Raw genomic sequence first — 17,094 nt, forward strand, 5'->3', positions numbered from 1 at the left:
GACAGGGCTCTGCCGGGAGTGCCACAATCTAAAGTACATATCACCTGCACCTGGCGGGTAGACAAACACCTGGCCCATGTCTGGCAAACACACAGTAACTGTTGGTGACGGTGGGTGATGCTTGGTGACGTCTGACTGTGACGTCTGTAAAAGGAAATCCTACAGGATCAGCTTGGTGCGATCAAATCAAATCAAATTGTATTGGTCACTGTTACGATGAATGAGTGAAGAGGTGTGGAGTCAGGCGCAGAGAGAAAAAGGATGTGAGAAAAACACGCTTAAATGTCCAGGAAAAATAACATGAACAAAAGTAGGAAAACAAATGATCAGAAATAATAACGGACAGCGCGAAACCCGAAAATGCAAACAAAATCACCCTAACACAAAACAGACGAACAAGCCCGCACGAAACAGAAGCGGACTAAACAAACTTATATAACCCCACCCTAACAACCAAACAAGAAACAGGTGATACCAATCAGACAAAACCAAACACAGAACAAAGGATCGGTGATAGCTAGTAGACCCGTAACGACGACCGCCGAGCCCCACCCGAACAAGAAGGGGAGTCACCTTCGGTAATATTCGTGACAGTACCCCCCCCCCTGACGCGCAGCTCCCGCAGTGCGCCGACGCCGGCCTCAGGGACGACCCGGGGGCCGAGGCGCTGGGCGATCCGGACGGAGGCGATGGAACTCTCTCAACATAGATGGATCTAGAATATTCCCCACCGGAACCCAGCACCTCTCCTCCGGACCGTACCCCTCCCAGTCAAAGAGGTACTGCAAGCCCCTCACCCGGCATCTCGAGTCCAGAATAGCTCGTATCGTGTACGCCGGGGACCCCTCGATGTCCAGAGGGGGCTGAGGAACCTCCGGAACCTCACCTTCCTGCATGGGACCAGCTACCACCGGCCTGAGAAGAGACACATTAAACGAGGGGTTAATACGATAATACGAAGGAAGTAATAATCGATAACAAACCTCGTTTATTCTCCTCAGGACTTTAAATGGCCCTATACACTGCGGACCCAGCTTCCGACAGAGCAAGCGGAGGGGAAGGTTTCGGGTCGAGAGCCAGACCCTGTCCCCAGGTGCAAACACGGGGGCCTCACTGCAGTGACGGTCAGCGTTCTTCTTCTGCCCTCCAGGTCTCCTTAGAGCACTGCACCCACTCCTCCACCGCAGGAGCCTCAGTCTGGCTCTGATGCCACGGTGCCAGGACTGGCTGGTACCCCAACACGCACTCAAATGGTGACATGTTGGTAGAGGAGTGGCTTAGTGAGTTCTGGGCCATTTCTGCCCAGGGAATGTATCTCGCCCACTCCCCTGGCTGGTCCTGGCAATACGACCGCAGAAACCTACCCACCTCCTGGTTCACTCTCTCCACCTGCCCATTACTCTCCGGGTGATACCCTGAGGTCAGGCTGACCGAGACCCCCAGACGTTCCATAAATGCCCTCCATACACGGGAGGTAAACTGGGGGCCCCGATCAGAAACTATATCCTCGGCACCCCGTAGTGCCGGAAGACATGGGTGAAAAGAGCTTCCGCAGTCTGTAGGGCCGTAGGGAGACCGGGCAATGGGATAAGATGGCAGGACTTAGAGAACCGATCCACAACGACCAGGATCGTTCTGTTTCCCTGAGAGGGGGGAAGGTCAGTAAGAAAATCCACCGATAGATGGGTCCACGGCCGTTGTGGAACGGGGAGAGGTTGTAATTTACCTCGTGGCAGGTGTCTAGGAGCCTTACTCTGGGCGCACACCGAACAGGAGGAGACATAGAATTGCACATCCCTCACCAAAGTGGGCCACCAGTACTTCCTCTGAAGACCTCGCACTGTCCTAAAAATACCTGGGTGACCCGACGAGGGTAGACAATGAGCCCATCGAATCAATTGATCACGAACAGCGAGCGGCACGTACCTACGACCCTCCGGACACTGTGGAGACGCAGGTTCCTCCCTTAGCGCCCGCTCGATGTCCGCGTCCACCTCCCATACTACTGGTGCCACCAGCTTAGCTGCCGGAATGATGGGAGTAGGATCGATGGACCTGTCCTCAGTGTCATAGAGTCTTGACAGCGCGTCGGCCTTAGTGTTGAGGGAACCTGGTCGATACGAGATAGTAAAACGAAATCTGGTGAAATACATGGCCCACCTTGCCTGACGAGGATTCAGTCTCCTAGCTGATCGGATATACTCCAGGTTACGGTGGTCAGTCCAGATAAGGAAAGGGTGCTTAGCCCCCTCAAGCCAGTGTCTCCACACCTTCAGGGCCTTAACCATAGCCAACAACTCCCTTTCCCCCACATCATAATTCCACTCCGCTGGCCCGAGTTTCTTCGAAAAAAAGGCACAGGGGCGGAGCTTCGGTGGCGCACCCGAACGCTGTGAGAGCACCGCTCCAACCCCAGCCTCGGATGCGTCCACCTCTACTATAAACGCCAAAGAACTCACATTTCTCCGCCTTCACATACAGGTCATGCTCCAGCAGTCGTCTAAGAACCTTGCGCACCAGAGACACATGCGCAGTGCGTGTAGTGGAGTAGATCAAAATATCGTCAATATACACCACTACACCCTGTCCGTGCAGGTCTCTGAGAATCTCATCCACGAAGGATTGAAATATAGCTGGAGCATTCTTTAACCTGTATGGCATGACGAGGTACTCATAATGGCCAGAAGTAGTGCTAAATGCAGTTTTCCACTCATCTCCCTCCCGAATACGCACCATAGCAATGAGAGGTAGTGGAATTTAGACCTCTATAATCAATACACGGACACAAACCACCATCCTTTTTCTTCACAAAAAATAAACTTGAGGAGACAGGTGACATGGAGGGCCGAATGTACCCCTGTCCCAGAGCCTCGGTGATATATGTTTCCATGGCCACCGTCTCCTCCTGGGACAAAGGATACACATGACTCCTGGGGAGTGCAGCGTTTACCTGGAGGTTTATCACGCAATCCCCCTGACGATGGGGTGGTAATTGGGTCGCCTTCTTTTTACTGAAAGCGATAGCCAAATCGTCATACTCAGCTGGAATGCGCACGGTGGAAACCTGGTCTGGACTCTCCACCGTTGTCGCACCGATGGAAACCCCTACACACCTGTCTGAACACTCATCAGACCACCCCTGGAGAGTTCCCTGTTTCCACGAAATCGTAGGATTATGAATAGCTAGCCAGGGAATCCCCAGCACCACTGGAAACGCAGGTGAATCGATAAGGAACAAACTAATTCGCTCCTTGTGATTCCCCTGCGTAATCATCTCCAACGGAATTGTGGCTTTCCTCACCAGCCCTGACCCTAATGGTCGACTGTCTAAAGAGTGCACGGGAAAAGGGGGGTCTACCTTAACTAACGGAATCCTCAACCTCTGGGCGAGTCCGCGATCTATAAAGTTTCCAGCTGCGCCTGAATCTACCAGTGCCTTATGCTGGAGAGAAGGAGAATAATTAAGGAAACAAATTAATAAGAACATGTGACCAACAGGAAACTCTGGGAGAGTGTGGTGCTTACTCACCTGGGGTGACCGAGGAGTGTTCTGCCTGCCCTCACGACTCCCAGATGAATTCCTCCAGCACCGACCAGACGTGTGCCCTCTCCGGCCACAACTGGTACAGGAGGAGCTTCCTCCTCCGATCTCCCTAGACGCGGTCCCTCCTAGCTCCATCGGGATAGGAGCGGGAGGGTCAGGAGGTAGAATTGACAGGACCCTTTCAGAACGTCCGCGAGCAGCTAGCAGATGGTCCAACCGGATCGACAGGTCTATCAGTCCATCCAGGCTAAGTGTAGTGTCCCGACAAGCCAGCTCCCTGCGGACGTCCTCTCTCAGGCTACACCGGTAATGGTCTATCAGGGCCCTGTCGTTCCACCCTGCTCCAGCGGCCAAGATCCGGAACTCCAGCGCGAAGTCCTGCACGCTCCTCGTCCCATGTCTGAGATGGAACAACCTCTCACCCGCCACTCGACCCTCTGGAGGGTGATCGAACACGGCCCTGAAACGGCGGGTGAACTCCGGGTAATTGCCCTTCGCTGAGTCGGGCCCGTTCCAGACCGCATTGGCCCACTCAAGGGCTCTACCCGTAAGGCATGTGATGAGGACACACACGCTCTCCTCGTCCGAGGGAGCCGGCCGAACGGTGGCCAGGTAGAGTTCTAGTTGAAGAAGGAATCCCTGGCACCCCGTAGCTGCTCCATCGTACTCCCTCGGAGGCGTAATGCGCAGAGCGCTGGAACCGGATCCAGATGGGGGAGATGGTAGAGTTTCTGGTGGGAGGGTTGGTGGGGTAGTAGGGAGACCATTCGTCTCCCAACGATCCATCCTCTCCATCATTTGATCCATCGCTGATCCTAGGCGATGGAGGATGGACGTGTGATGAAGAACTCTCTCCTCCATCGTGGGAAGAGGAGTGGTCGCTGCTCCTGCTGACTCCATATCGTGGTGCGGGCTTCTGTTACTATGAATGAGTGAAGAGGTGTGTAGTCAGGCGCAGAGAGCAAAAGGATGTGGGAAAAACACGCTTAAATTTCCAGGAAAAATAACATGAACAAAAGTAGGAAAACAAATGATCAGAAATAATAACGGACAGCGCGAAACCCGAAAATGCAAACAAAATCACTCTAACACAAAACAGACGAACAAGCCCGTTCGTGCGGGCTGAACAAACTTATATAACCCCACCCTAACAACCAAACAAGAAACAGGTGATACCAATCAGACAAAACCAAAGGAACACAGAACAAAGGATCGGTGATAACTAGTAGACCGGTGACGACGACCACCGAGCGCCACCCGAACAAGAAGGGGAGTCACCTTCGGTAATATTCGTGACAGTCACATACACATGGTTAGCAGATGTTAATGCGAGTGTAGTGAAATGCTTGTGCTTCTAGTTCCGACCATGCAGTAATAACCAACGAGTAATCTAACAACTTCACAACAACTACCTTATACACACAAGTGTAAAGGAATGAATACGAATATGTACATAGAAATATATAGATGAGCGATGGCCGAACGGCGTAAGATGCAGTAGATGGTATAGAGTACAGTATATACATATGAGATGAGTAATGTAGGGTATGTAAACATGTAAACATTATATAAAGTGGCATTGTTTAAAGTGACTAGTGATACATTTATTACATCCAATTTTTTATTATTAAAGTGGCTAGAGATTTTAGTCAGTATGTTGGCAGCAGCCACTCAATGTTAGTGATGGCTGTTTAACAGTCTGATGGCCTTGAGATAGAAGCTGTTTTCCAGTCTCTCGGTCCCTGCTTTGATGCACCTGTGCTGACCTCGCCTTCTGGATGATAACGGGGTGAACAGGCAGTGGCTCAGGTGGTTGTTGTCCTTGATGATCTTTTTGGCCTTCCTGTGACACCGGGTGGTGTAGGTGTCCTGGAGGGCAGGTAGTTTGCCTTACGGTTATGGTTGGAGCAGTTGCCGTACCAGGCGGTGATACAGCCCTACCGGATGTTCTCGATTGTGCTGGTTTTCTGCCTTGGAGGAAAGCCTTCTCTCCAGGGTCAGACCACATCCAAGTGGCCTCTCTCCTTCTCTCCTCTCCATCCTGCTCATAGCCAAAGCAAAAATATGCCTCTGAGTCTCTGTTTGAATAAAGAGAGGATCCACCATCATCCTGTGATCCGTTCATTAGTTAGGATGAGTTTCCCATCGTTCCATAAGTGACTGTGTGTGTCCACTATCTCACACTCAGTTGCAAGGCATCTATGCAGTGTACATGGGGTGGTGGGGAGGCGGTTGGTGTGGATGGGGGTATTGCTGACGGTGGTACTGTTGATGGGTGTACTGTTGAGTATGAGTCACGCTTCTCATGACTCATGCTCTTAAAGGACAAATCCACTCCATAATTATATTTGGGGCCTGGCTTTTTCTTGTGACCTCTTTGTTGATAATACATTTGTCTCATTTGAAACTCTGAGAGTTGACCCAATACCCACTTTTTGGGGTATCTCCAAACTCACAGCTAAAAAACATTTCCCTTCATTTCTGCTCCTGCCTGCAAAGTGTCCAGTTGAGAGGTGCTTAGACCTTAACCCCTATCTGAAGGGCACAATCTCAAGGTTATATGACATCATAAGGAACATTAACCCGCCTTTCTGGGCAAATACCAAATCCGCATGGGAACAAGACAAGCTACCCGATGACAGTATGGCAACGTAGTACAGAGCTTATCGATACCTCATAATTTTGCATACGGCACGTGCTCATTCAGTTCAAAGTCTTACACCGTCTCCATTACTCAAATGACAGACTAGCAAAAATATATCCAAATGTCGACCCAAAGTGTATGAGATGCCATCAGAGTCCAGCAACTGTGGGGCATTTGTTTTGGTCATGCCATTCTCTGAGTGTTTTTGAGATCTGATATTTGAGGCATTTTCACATCTATGTAACAAAACCCAATCCGTTCACTGCTATTTTTGGCAAACCACCTTTGCATTGTACTGCTACCACCCACCAGGCGAATGCAGTAGCATTTGCTTCACGTCTAGCTCGCCATCTTATCCTCTTTAATTGGAAGACCTCGGCAAGACCTCCTTCTCTTATACAATAGGTTAAGGAGGTGATTTCATCTCTGCCACTGTAATTATCATACCGGTTTTATTATCTTTGTTATTTTTTATATTCTGTCATCCTAGCACTGTTGCCTTGATGTTTTCTCCAGCCACTGTATGGACCAGATTCTCCTGGTCCTGGGGTCCCGGGGGGTGCAAGTTTTGTACTTGCCGTAGCGCCGGCACACTTGATTCAATTTACCTGTCACGACTTCCGCCGAAGCCGGCCCCTCTCCTTGTTCGGGCGGCGTTCGGCGGTCGACGTCACCGGCCTTCTTGCCATCGCCAATCCACTTTTCATTTTCCATTTGTTTTGTCTTTGTCTTACACACCTGGTTTCAATTCCGCAATTACTTGTTCATTATTTAACCCTCTGTTCCCCCATGTTTGTTTGTGAGTAATTGTTTATTGTATTGCGGGTGGTATTTGTGGCCTTGTATTTATACGACGTGTATTGTTATATTATTGAGTAAATTGCTTTCATTACTCATATCTGCTGTCCTGCGCCTGACTCATCTCACCAGCTACACACAGAAGCATTACATTACCAAACTTCTGACTGGAGTGGAGTGCGTTGGATGCGGAGGCGGGGATGTGTGTCCCCTCAGGTCCCCGGGGCCAGGACTGGGGGACACTGTCATGGGCAGATGGTATTTGAGCTACTAATGGAGAATTGCTATTTTTTTTTTTCAGTATACGCAGTTATGGAATATGTCAGTGTCTACAGTGTGCAAATCAGATTCCATTGTGATTGTGAGACCAATTTATTTTATTCATTGTATTTTATTTGACCTTTTGTGTATCTTATTTATTTGTAAAAACAAAATACGGTTTGTTATTTATTTTGTTTTTGTTTTGTTTCTATCATTGTTCCTGTGCAGTTTCTTTGTATAATGCCTTGGTGTTTGGAAGGAATGGGCTGGGTGGATAAAGGAATGGGGATGTTGTATTGACGTCAATGTCTCTATGTTCTCAAATTTTAAAATGTACAAATAAAAAAAAAGATATTTGCATATTTCTTTCATTAGTCCACTGTTAATACTGACCCAAAATGTTTTGGATGTCAGCAGTCAAGTTTACAAGATATTAAGCAGTGGCACTTGCCACATCATCATGATGATGCAAAATGCATGATATGATGCAAAACACATCATCATGAGGATGACACTTTGCAAATTACACTTTACTTCTTGAAAATCCTATATCTTGAAAACTTGACTCCTGAAATGGGAAAAAAAATGGGACTGTATAAGTGGATGAATGAAAGAATATCAAAAATATAGTTTTTGAGTGGATTTTCCTTTCAGAGCATGAGTCGTGAGAAAGTACAGTTATTTATGAGTATTTAAATACTGTATATACTGTATATACAGTTGAAGTCGTAAGTTTACATACACTTAGGTTGGAGTCATTAAATCTCGTTTTTTCAACCACTTCACAAATGTATTGTTAACAAACTATACTTTTGGCAAGTCGGTTAGGACATCTACTTTGTGCATGACACAAGTAATTTTCCAACAATTGTTTATAGACAGATTATTTCATTTATAATTCAATGCATCACAATTCCAGTGGGTCAGAAGTTTACATACACTAAGTTGACAGTTCCTTTAAACAGCTTGGAAAATTCCAGAAAATGATGTCATGGCTTTAGAAGCTTCTGATAGGCTAATTGACAGCATTTTAGTCAATTGGATGTGTACCTGTGGATGTATGTCAAGGCCTACCTTCAAACTCAGTGTCTCTTTGCTTGACATTATGGGAAAATCTGAAGAAATCAGCCAAGACCTCAGGAAAATAATTGTAGACCTCCACAAGTCTGGTTCATCCTTGGGAGCAATTTCCAAACGCCTGAAGGTACCACGTTCATCTGTACAAACAATAGTACGCAAGTATAAACACCATGGGACCACACAGCCATCATACCACTCAGGAAGGACTCCTAGAGATGAACCTACTTTGGTGCGAAAAGTGAAAATCAATCCCAGAAAAACAGCAAAGGACCTTGTGAAGATGCTGGAGGAAACAGCTAAAAAGTATCTATATCCACAATAAAACAAGTCCTATATCGACATAACCTGAAAGGCCGCTCAGCAAGGAAAAAGCCACTGCTCCAAAACCGCCATAAAAAAAGCCAGACTACGGGGGAGGGAGGCTTGGAAGCCGAAGAACACCATCCCAACCGTGAAGCACGGGGGTGGCAGCATCATGTTGTGGGGGTGCTATGCTGCAGGAGGGACTGGTGCACTTCACAAAATAGATGGCACCATGAGGATGGAAAATTCTGTGGATATATTGAAGCAACATCTCAAGACATCAGTCAGGAACTTAAAGCTTGGTCGCAAATGGGTCTTCCAAGTGGACAATGACCACAAGCATACTTCCAAAGTTGTGGCAAAATGGCTTAAGGACAACAGAGTCAAGGTATTGGAGTGGCCATCACAAAGCCCTGACCTCAATCCTGTGGAAAATTTGTGAGCAGAACTGAAAAAGCGTGTGTGAGAAAGGAGGCCTACAAAACCTGCCTCAGTTACACCAGCTCTGTCAGGAGGAATGGGCCAAATTTCACCCAACTTATTGTGGGAAGCTTGTGGAAGGCTACCCGAAACATTTGACCCAAGTTAAACAATTTAAAGGCAATGCTACCAAATACTAATTGAGTGTATGTAAACTTCTGACCCACTGGGAATGTGATTAGAGAAATTAAAGCTGAAATAAATCATTTTCTCTACCATTATTCTGACATTTCACATTCTTAAAATAAAGTGGTTATCCTCACTGACCTAAGAAAGGGAATGTTTACTAGGATTAAATGTCAGGAATTGTGAAAAACTGAGTTTAAAAATATTTGGCTAAGGTGTATGTAACCTTCGACTTCAACTGTATTCTGTACTTTACACTTTTGGAAAAACTGAAAAGATAATAAATTCATAATTGACTACAGGGGTGCATAACTGTTTTTCTTCCTTCTTAATGATAAAGTAATTCATCTTAGACAAATGTGTTCACACATTCTTTTCACATCTTTGGCCAATCCCATATTGGTTGGCAATCAAAATAGACATTTACACAACAATAACACATTGAGAGAAACTCAAAAAAGACATTATGTTTCTTAGAGAATAACGTTTTGAAACAAAAAAGAAAGAAAACAAAAGAAATTGCATGAGCAATGCCATGGACACAAGTGAGTCTGCATTTGAAAGTTTCCCATTGGGCAAAAACTGGTTGAATAAACGTTGTTTCCACGTAATTTCAACCCAAACAATCTATGTGATGATGTTGAATCAATGTGAAAAACTGATTGCATTAGTAAAAAGTGATCAACATGAGGGCATTTCGTGTCTTTTCACCCAACTTTTAAGCTAAATTCAATGACATGGGGAAATGTTTTGTTGATTTCAAGCAGAATTGACGTTAGTTGACAACTCAAAACTAGACATTGAACTGACGTGTGCAAACACACACACACACATACACACACTTGCATCAATACTCTTTACAACCTCTTGGAACGTGGCAATCAACAAGACTATGGCATGAGCCGAACAACATGTCCAAAAATAGAGAGATGGATAGAGAAATATAGAAAAATATGAGATCTGAGAACAGGTTTAATAGAAGAATGTGAGATGTCTGCATTGATCGGATTTACTCAACGTTTTCACCTGGTATCTTTATAAGGGAACAAAAAACAACCATTATTGATACATCAACTTAGTTATTATCCTTCTCTTAACCTTTACCTTTTGTTCATTATTTTAGGTTTCATTACTTAAAAATAACAGGCGCACACTTTGCAAAGGTGCAAATGCTTGAACCCCCCCCTTACTCACATCCCACATGGAATTTCCTCACAAAAAAACATCAGAAATGTAACAAAGAAGAATACATCAAAGGAGGACAATTTCCACCTTTTGAACCCAAACATATACTGCCCATACACACACACACTGAAATATCACAAATACATCTCTCAAGCAACACTTTCAGACCTCTCTCTCTACTGGTAAAAACACTCTCTAACAGTATGAGTCAGGCCCTGTAAACTACTGCACACTTGTGTGCAAGAGTTTACAGGCGTGTCCCCAGACACTTCACGTTTGCAGGAGTTTAAAGGCTTGACTCATACTCTAATCCTCTCCCCTTGTAACCTCCTCACTCACTCAGGACCCTCTCTCACTTTCTCCTTCCTTTCTCTCTCACACTATAACTCATCTCCCTCTCTCGTCATCCAATTCGAATTCTGGGAGATATGAGACACAAACCTGGTTCCTCTACTTCAATAACAGTTCACATTGTGTCCCTCTCTGGTCTAAAATACATTCATTTACACAAGTAACACACCATCATCCTTAAAAAGCTCATGGTCCTTTGTCTAAAATGAACAAGTCTGGGTTTATTCACAAAATATTCACAAAAACCTGTTTCTTTCTTTTAGACATGTAGGCACTTAAAGCAAAAATATTAATATCAACATATTGCATTTTTTTTGTTGCTTTTTCTTCTTCTTCTCCTTGATCAGCCAAAACGTGGGTCTCTAAAAGATAGATCTTTGGTTTGTAAACAATGTCCAGTTCTTCTTTTGCATTGTCTGGGGTAAGCCTTACTTCTTATTTTCACTGGTCAGAAAAAGGTCAACGCAAGGTCTTCGTAGCCAATCAGGACGTGTCCACATCTTCCCGAAGTCTCTCACTTTCCTACACAATACACTCAGTGTTTGCCTATGTACTGTACATGTCTCATGTATGCACTGTATGGTGTGTGAGAGTGTGTCTTTGTTTTTATGCATGTATGAGTGTTAGGGAGTATACTGTAGGTGGGTGTATATTTAAGAGTGAGTCTCAAATTCAAGCCATTGCTTACAAAAACATAACCACTAACACATTGGTTACATACATCATTTCACTGCATCATCAACACTGGTAGTATTCAGCCCTAAGCCGAATGCTTGGTTGTCCAGCAAGGTGTTTAGCCTGGTCTCCTAGGACTGGCTAGTCGCCATGGACCGACTGGCCTCCTGGGTTCAACCTCAGCCTCATCTTAGGTCGGCCTTCTCCCTTCCCTTTTGCCCTCCTCTCCTCCACCACTGGTTTTCTGCCTTGGAGGAAAGCCTTCGCTCCAGGGTCAGACCACATCCAAGTGGCCTCTCTCCTTCTCTCCTCTCCATCCTGCTCATAGCCAAAGCAAGAATATGCCTCTGAGTCTCTGTTTGAATAAAGAGAGGATCCACCATCATCCTGTGATCCATTCATTAGTTAGGATGAAAATTCCATTGTTCCATAAGTGACTGTGTGTATCCACTATCTCACACTCAGTTGCAGGGCATCCATGCAGTGTACATGGGGTGGTGGGGAGGCGGTTGGTGTGGATTGGGGTATTGCTGAGGGGGTATTGCTGAGGGGGGTACTGTTGATGGGGGTACTGCGGAGGGAGGTAGTGAGGGTAAACAGGCTGCACCTGGGCCACGTAGTAGTTGCTGAAGTTGCTGTCGGCCACATAAGGGGCAGGCTGGTAGTAGCAGGTGACGTTGGCCGTGTTAGGGATGACGTTCTGCTCTGCAAGGACCCGAAGGGCCAGGGAGGAGATGAGGCCCAGTGTCTGTCTCCTCTCGTGGCCCATCAGACACACTGTGCTCTCCTGCACTACCCCATGCAGAGTTGCCAGATAGTCGTATTTCCTGTCTTCGAGACCCACAAAGTGGTTCTGGAGGTAGGATTCCAGCTTCCTCCTCTGCTCGCCCAGCTCTGGGAAGTCTATGAAGAACCTAGAGCACATGTAGCGTTGCAGAATTTTCATTTCGGGTCCGGAAGCGGCGCAGAAACCCCGGACCAGCAGATGGCAGTATTTCAGAAGACCGCCACCACGAATCTCCTCAGGGTTCCTCGTGCAGATGAGGCGTTTGCGTAAATGGTCGAGGGCCGCGGGGAAATCCCCGTACACACTTTCTCCCAGGATGGTGGGGTGGAAGGTGTCCGCCATGGGGTGCTCGGAGCACTCGTAGAAGAGGAGAAGGGAGTCCAGGCGAATCTGGAAGGAGTCCACACTGAACTCAAACTGGCGACGCAGAGAGTCCACAAACTTGAGCTCCACATTCTTGCCTTTGTTGTTGGAGAGGGAGATTAGGCTCCAGCGGTCTGAGTCATTACATACTTTCACCATCTTCTGCACATAGGCCTCCTGAAAACACAACAACACAGACATAAAAAAACATCTTAGTCACACATCTGACATCTCTATATCTACATGTTTTGTCTATGGTAATAGGTCATTCATAAATTAATGATTAGATACAGATGTAGAATATTAATTTGAGCCAGTTTGCTAGCAAGAGGAAATTTGAATTATTATGTGGATTATAATTAATTGATATTATTGTAGGGGTTAATACATTTTTGTAAGGGAAAAACAAGTGGAAATGTCAAACTTCAGAAGACCTTTTAAACTACAATTAGACTACACATTTAAAATATCCTACATTGCAGGAAAGTTCTCCTGCTACAGGGCGATCAAATTAAGATCCTAGACCTGTACATTAAATACATCAATGAAATGTTTCATTGTATAGAATTATCAGCATATTCATCATAATTTAACCAAACATGTTAATAGATTAAAGTGTTTGTTATGTCTCTTGGTGCATTTCTGCATTTATTCTCAGTACATGGATCATCCTCTGTATCTAGGTCTGGCAATGTGTCTGGTGACGGGGAGTAATAATACACTATATTAAGAAATAAAGCATGTCAGGGTTTCATTTGAGTGTGGTAGATGATTTTCTGGTGTCATTTTCACTTTCTGTTCAATATTCAATTAATCTACCGTACCAGTCAAAAGTTTGGAAACCCATACTCAATCAAGGGTTTTTCTTTATTTTTACTGTTTTTTACATTGTAGAATAATAGTAAAGACATCAAAACTATGAAATAACCAAATAAATGTTCAAGTCAAAATATATTTGAGATTCTTCAAAGTAGATTCTTCCACGTATGATGACAGCTTTGCACACGCTTGGCAATCCCTCAACCAGCTTCACCTGGAATGCTTTTCCAACAGTCTTGAAGGTCTTGAAGTTCTCACATATGCTGAGCACTTGTTGACTGCTTTTAATTTATTCTGCGGTCCAAAACATCCCAAACCATCTCAATTGGGTTGAGGTCGGGTGATTGTGGAGGCCAGGTCATCTGATGCAGCACTCCATCACTCTCCTTCTTGGTCAAATAGCCATTACAAAGCCTGGAGGTATGGCGTGTCATTGTCCTGTTGAACATTTTTTTTATTCCCACTTAGCACAAACCAGATGGGATGGTGTATTGCTGCAGAATGCTGTGGTAGCCATGCTGGTTAAGTGTGACTTGAATTCAAAATAAATCACAGACAGTGTAACTAACAAAGCACCCCCACACCATCACACCTCCTCCTCCATGCTTCACGTTGGGAACCACACATGCAGAGATCATCCGTTCACCTACTCTGCGTCTCACAAAGACACAGCGGTTGGAACCAAAAATGTCTAATTTGGACTCATCAGACCAAAGGACAGATTTCCACCGGTCTAATGTCCATTGCCCATGTTTCTTGGCCCAAGCCAAGTCTCTTCTTCTTATTGGTGTCCTTTAGTAGTGGTTTCTTTGCAGCAATTCGACCATGAAGGCCTGATCCATGCAGTCTCCTCTGAACAATTGATGTTGAGATGTGTCTTTTACTTATTTATTTTGGCTGCAATTTCTGAGGCTGGTAACTCTGCAGCAGAGGTAATTCTGGGTCTTCCTTTCCTGTGGTGGTCCTCATGAGAGACAGTTTCATCATAGCGCTTGATGGTTTTTTCAACTGCACTTGAAGAAACTTGAAAAGTTCTTGAAATCTTTCAGATTGACTGACCTTCATGTCTTAAAGTAATGATGGACTGTCGTTTCTCTTTGCTTATTTTAGCTGTTCTTGCCATAATATGGACTTGGTCTTTTACCAAATAGGGCTATCTTCTGTTTACCACCCCTAACTTGTCACAACACAACTGACTGGCTCAAATGCATTAAGAAGGAAATAAATTCCACAAATGAACTTATAACAAGGCACACCTATTAATTTAAATGCATTCCAGGTGACTACCTCATGAAGCTGGTTGATATAATGCCAAGAGTCTGCAAAGCTGTCATCATGACAACGGGTGGCTGTTGTGAAGAATCTCAAATATAAAATATATTTTGATTTGTTAAACACTTTTTTGGTTACTACATAATTCTATGCACATTATTTAATAGTTTTGATGTCTTCACTATTACTCTACAATGTAGAAAATAGTAAAAATAAAGAAAAAATATTAAATAACACACATGGAATTATGAGTAGGTGTGTCCAAACTTTTGACTGGTACTGTATATGTTTTGCATTGAAGGGAGGGTAATCCTCTCCCCCCAGCGCTGGGTCATGCGTAAATACGTAACCATGTAACTGAGAAGCGACCATTAATGCGGTTCCCCTTCCGATTGGATTAGCGTGAATCCTCTTTGTAGTGGAAACCACTGTTTCTACTATCTGCAGCCCTATCACCATGCAGCTTAGAATGCAGGGAAGAATTCTGAATGCACTATTTTACACATAAATTAATGCTGATACTGTGCGGATTGGCATAACTGTAATTTATTGGCTGCTGTAGGGTGCATAATATATTGTAGTAAGCACTTTGAGATGGAATGAAGATATGAAAGTAACGTGTAATCGTAATGCATTCTCATACTTGTGCATAACTTTCACTGGTTGCATTAGAATCCAAGTCTTGATACGACGCTTGCAATGAATATAGAAACATTTGTGCACCTAAAATGGTGCGTAATAAACTACATAAACCTGCATTATGAATGTCAAATGATAATGTCAAATAAAAAAAATAAGTTATGTTACCTTTAAGGTCACTGGCGTTATCTTGTCCTTGTTCACTCCCTCGGGTAAGAAGTCTAGCAGAGCGTCCAGAACTATATCCTTCACCGTCTGGAACTCCATCTCACTTTTCAGGTCAGCACAGAATATCAAGTCCAGATCCTTCCATCCTAACCCGCTGTCCTCATGTAGAACATGGCTCGCCGCGGAACCGTTCAGACGGACCTCTCGGACATGTATCCGTTTCTCCTCCATGCGACTCCGGACCACTTTGACGATGTCCCGCGGTTTTATCTCCAGGGTAGGGAAGTTCCAGCGGCCGTGGATGGGGATGGACCCAGCCAATATGACGTCCAGGCGCTGCACTTGTTCCCAGTTCAGCACGCTGAGGTTTCTGCTCTCCCCGTCCACCAGACAGCCTTCCACCGGAGTCGATCGACTCGAGTCGACTTTCTCGCCCATATTGGTAAGAGGTAGATATGAAAATGTAAACGCTGAAAGTGTCCTTTCGTCTCCTGCTTCGCTGTGAGATAAGGCGGCCGTGTTGCCGCTGGGGTAGATTGACAGAGTGCTTTCGCCACATTAGCTGGCTGTATTTATCTGTATCGCCGACCTTTAGATAACGTATCTTTATCACCGCCCTTTAGATAACGTTGTTTGCCATAACAAGACGAAGCATCTCTCATTTAAACACAGTATACGTGTGGTTGCACTTCTCTGTTGCTTGTAGCAGAGATGAAGCATATGGTCAGCCAGTTGTCCTGCGTATAGCTAGATGTCCATTGTCTTCCCTTTCCCCAAGTTCAGTGGGGATATTATTCGATTGCTGAGCGGGTCTAAAGGGCTTGTCCAGCCGTGGGGTTCACACACTATCCTGTATTATTTACCTCACTGTGCGCTTTCTCTTCCGTCTGTGTCGCCGTCGCTTAAATGTGCGCCTGTCGATGATCATCAATACAGAATAGCGTCTTGCACTTTCTCAATGCGCCTTTTCTGTTCGACTCAAAAACAATTTTGCACCTCCCAAAGTTGGTTTTCCTTTCACTTTTACGCGCGGAAAGTTTCACGGATCTTGGTATTTCTCCTCTGCGTCTATTTTACGCATCATATTTAACCCACGAAATACGTATTCCTATACACTTTCTTCACCTACCATTCACAGAAAATGGTGTATGGCTTCTACTTGCATGTTACATTTTGCCAGTTTTTCGCTTGACGGCAGTGCGTCATGCCACAGAGGACTCGCGCTACAGATGAGAGGTTCTGACGAGTATGCTTTCCCCAGCAAAGGAATGGCGGGGCGGGTTAGTTTGAGTGGCAGCTCGTTCCATCAATCGTTGTAATCGGTACATTCCTAGCAACCTGTTGAGTGAATTAAGTTGTCCCATATGCTCATATGAGGTCAGTTTTGCATTTAACACCGCTTGTTATATTGGCAGAAGGAACCTTGATTATAGATCTGTCACTATAGGCTAAATCTACATGGACACTTGCAGGCCAACGGTGGTTTATAGACGCAACACCTTCTGCAAAGTTTTTTAAATATATACTTTTCACAGTCATTTTACACCCCAATGATTCACTACTACAGCCACATACATTTGTTGTTGAGGAACTCAAATG

The 17,094-nt window shown here is 45.1% G+C and overlaps 1 protein-coding gene across 1 annotated transcript; it reads right to left on the reverse strand.

The window, feature by feature from the left end:
• Positions 1–9,533: 9,533 nt before the first annotated feature.
• Positions 9,534–16,742, reverse strand: LOC115139305 (terminal nucleotidyltransferase 5A-like). Its single transcript, XM_029676521.2, has 2 exons — positions 15,496–16,742; positions 9,534–12,774 (listed from the first exon to the last, which is right to left on the reverse strand). Exons 1-2 carry the CDS (start codon positions 15,931–15,933, stop codon positions 11,830–11,832), a joined length of 1,383 nt encoding a protein of 460 aa, XP_029532381.2. The 5' UTR covers positions 15,934–16,742; the 3' UTR covers positions 9,534–11,829.
• Between the last annotated feature and the right edge of the window lie 352 nt (positions 16,743–17,094).

The sequence above is a fragment of the Oncorhynchus nerka genome, linkage group LG13 (genome assembly GCF_034236695.1).
Source record: "Oncorhynchus nerka isolate Pitt River linkage group LG13, Oner_Uvic_2.0, whole genome shotgun sequence".
Lineage (NCBI taxonomy): Eukaryota > Metazoa > Chordata > Actinopteri > Salmoniformes > Salmonidae > Oncorhynchus > Oncorhynchus nerka.

Bases quoted from the DNA above. Each gene is read 5' to 3' on its own strand.
- LOC115139305 (XM_029676521.2), bottom strand. From the start codon at position 15,933: ATGGGCGAGAAAGTCGACTCGAGTCGATCGACTCCGGTGGAAGGCTGT. The intron at 12,775-15,495 runs GTAACATAACTT...TTGTGTTTTCAG, and splicing joins TAACGCCAGTGACCTTAAAG to GAGGCCTATGTGCAGAAGAT.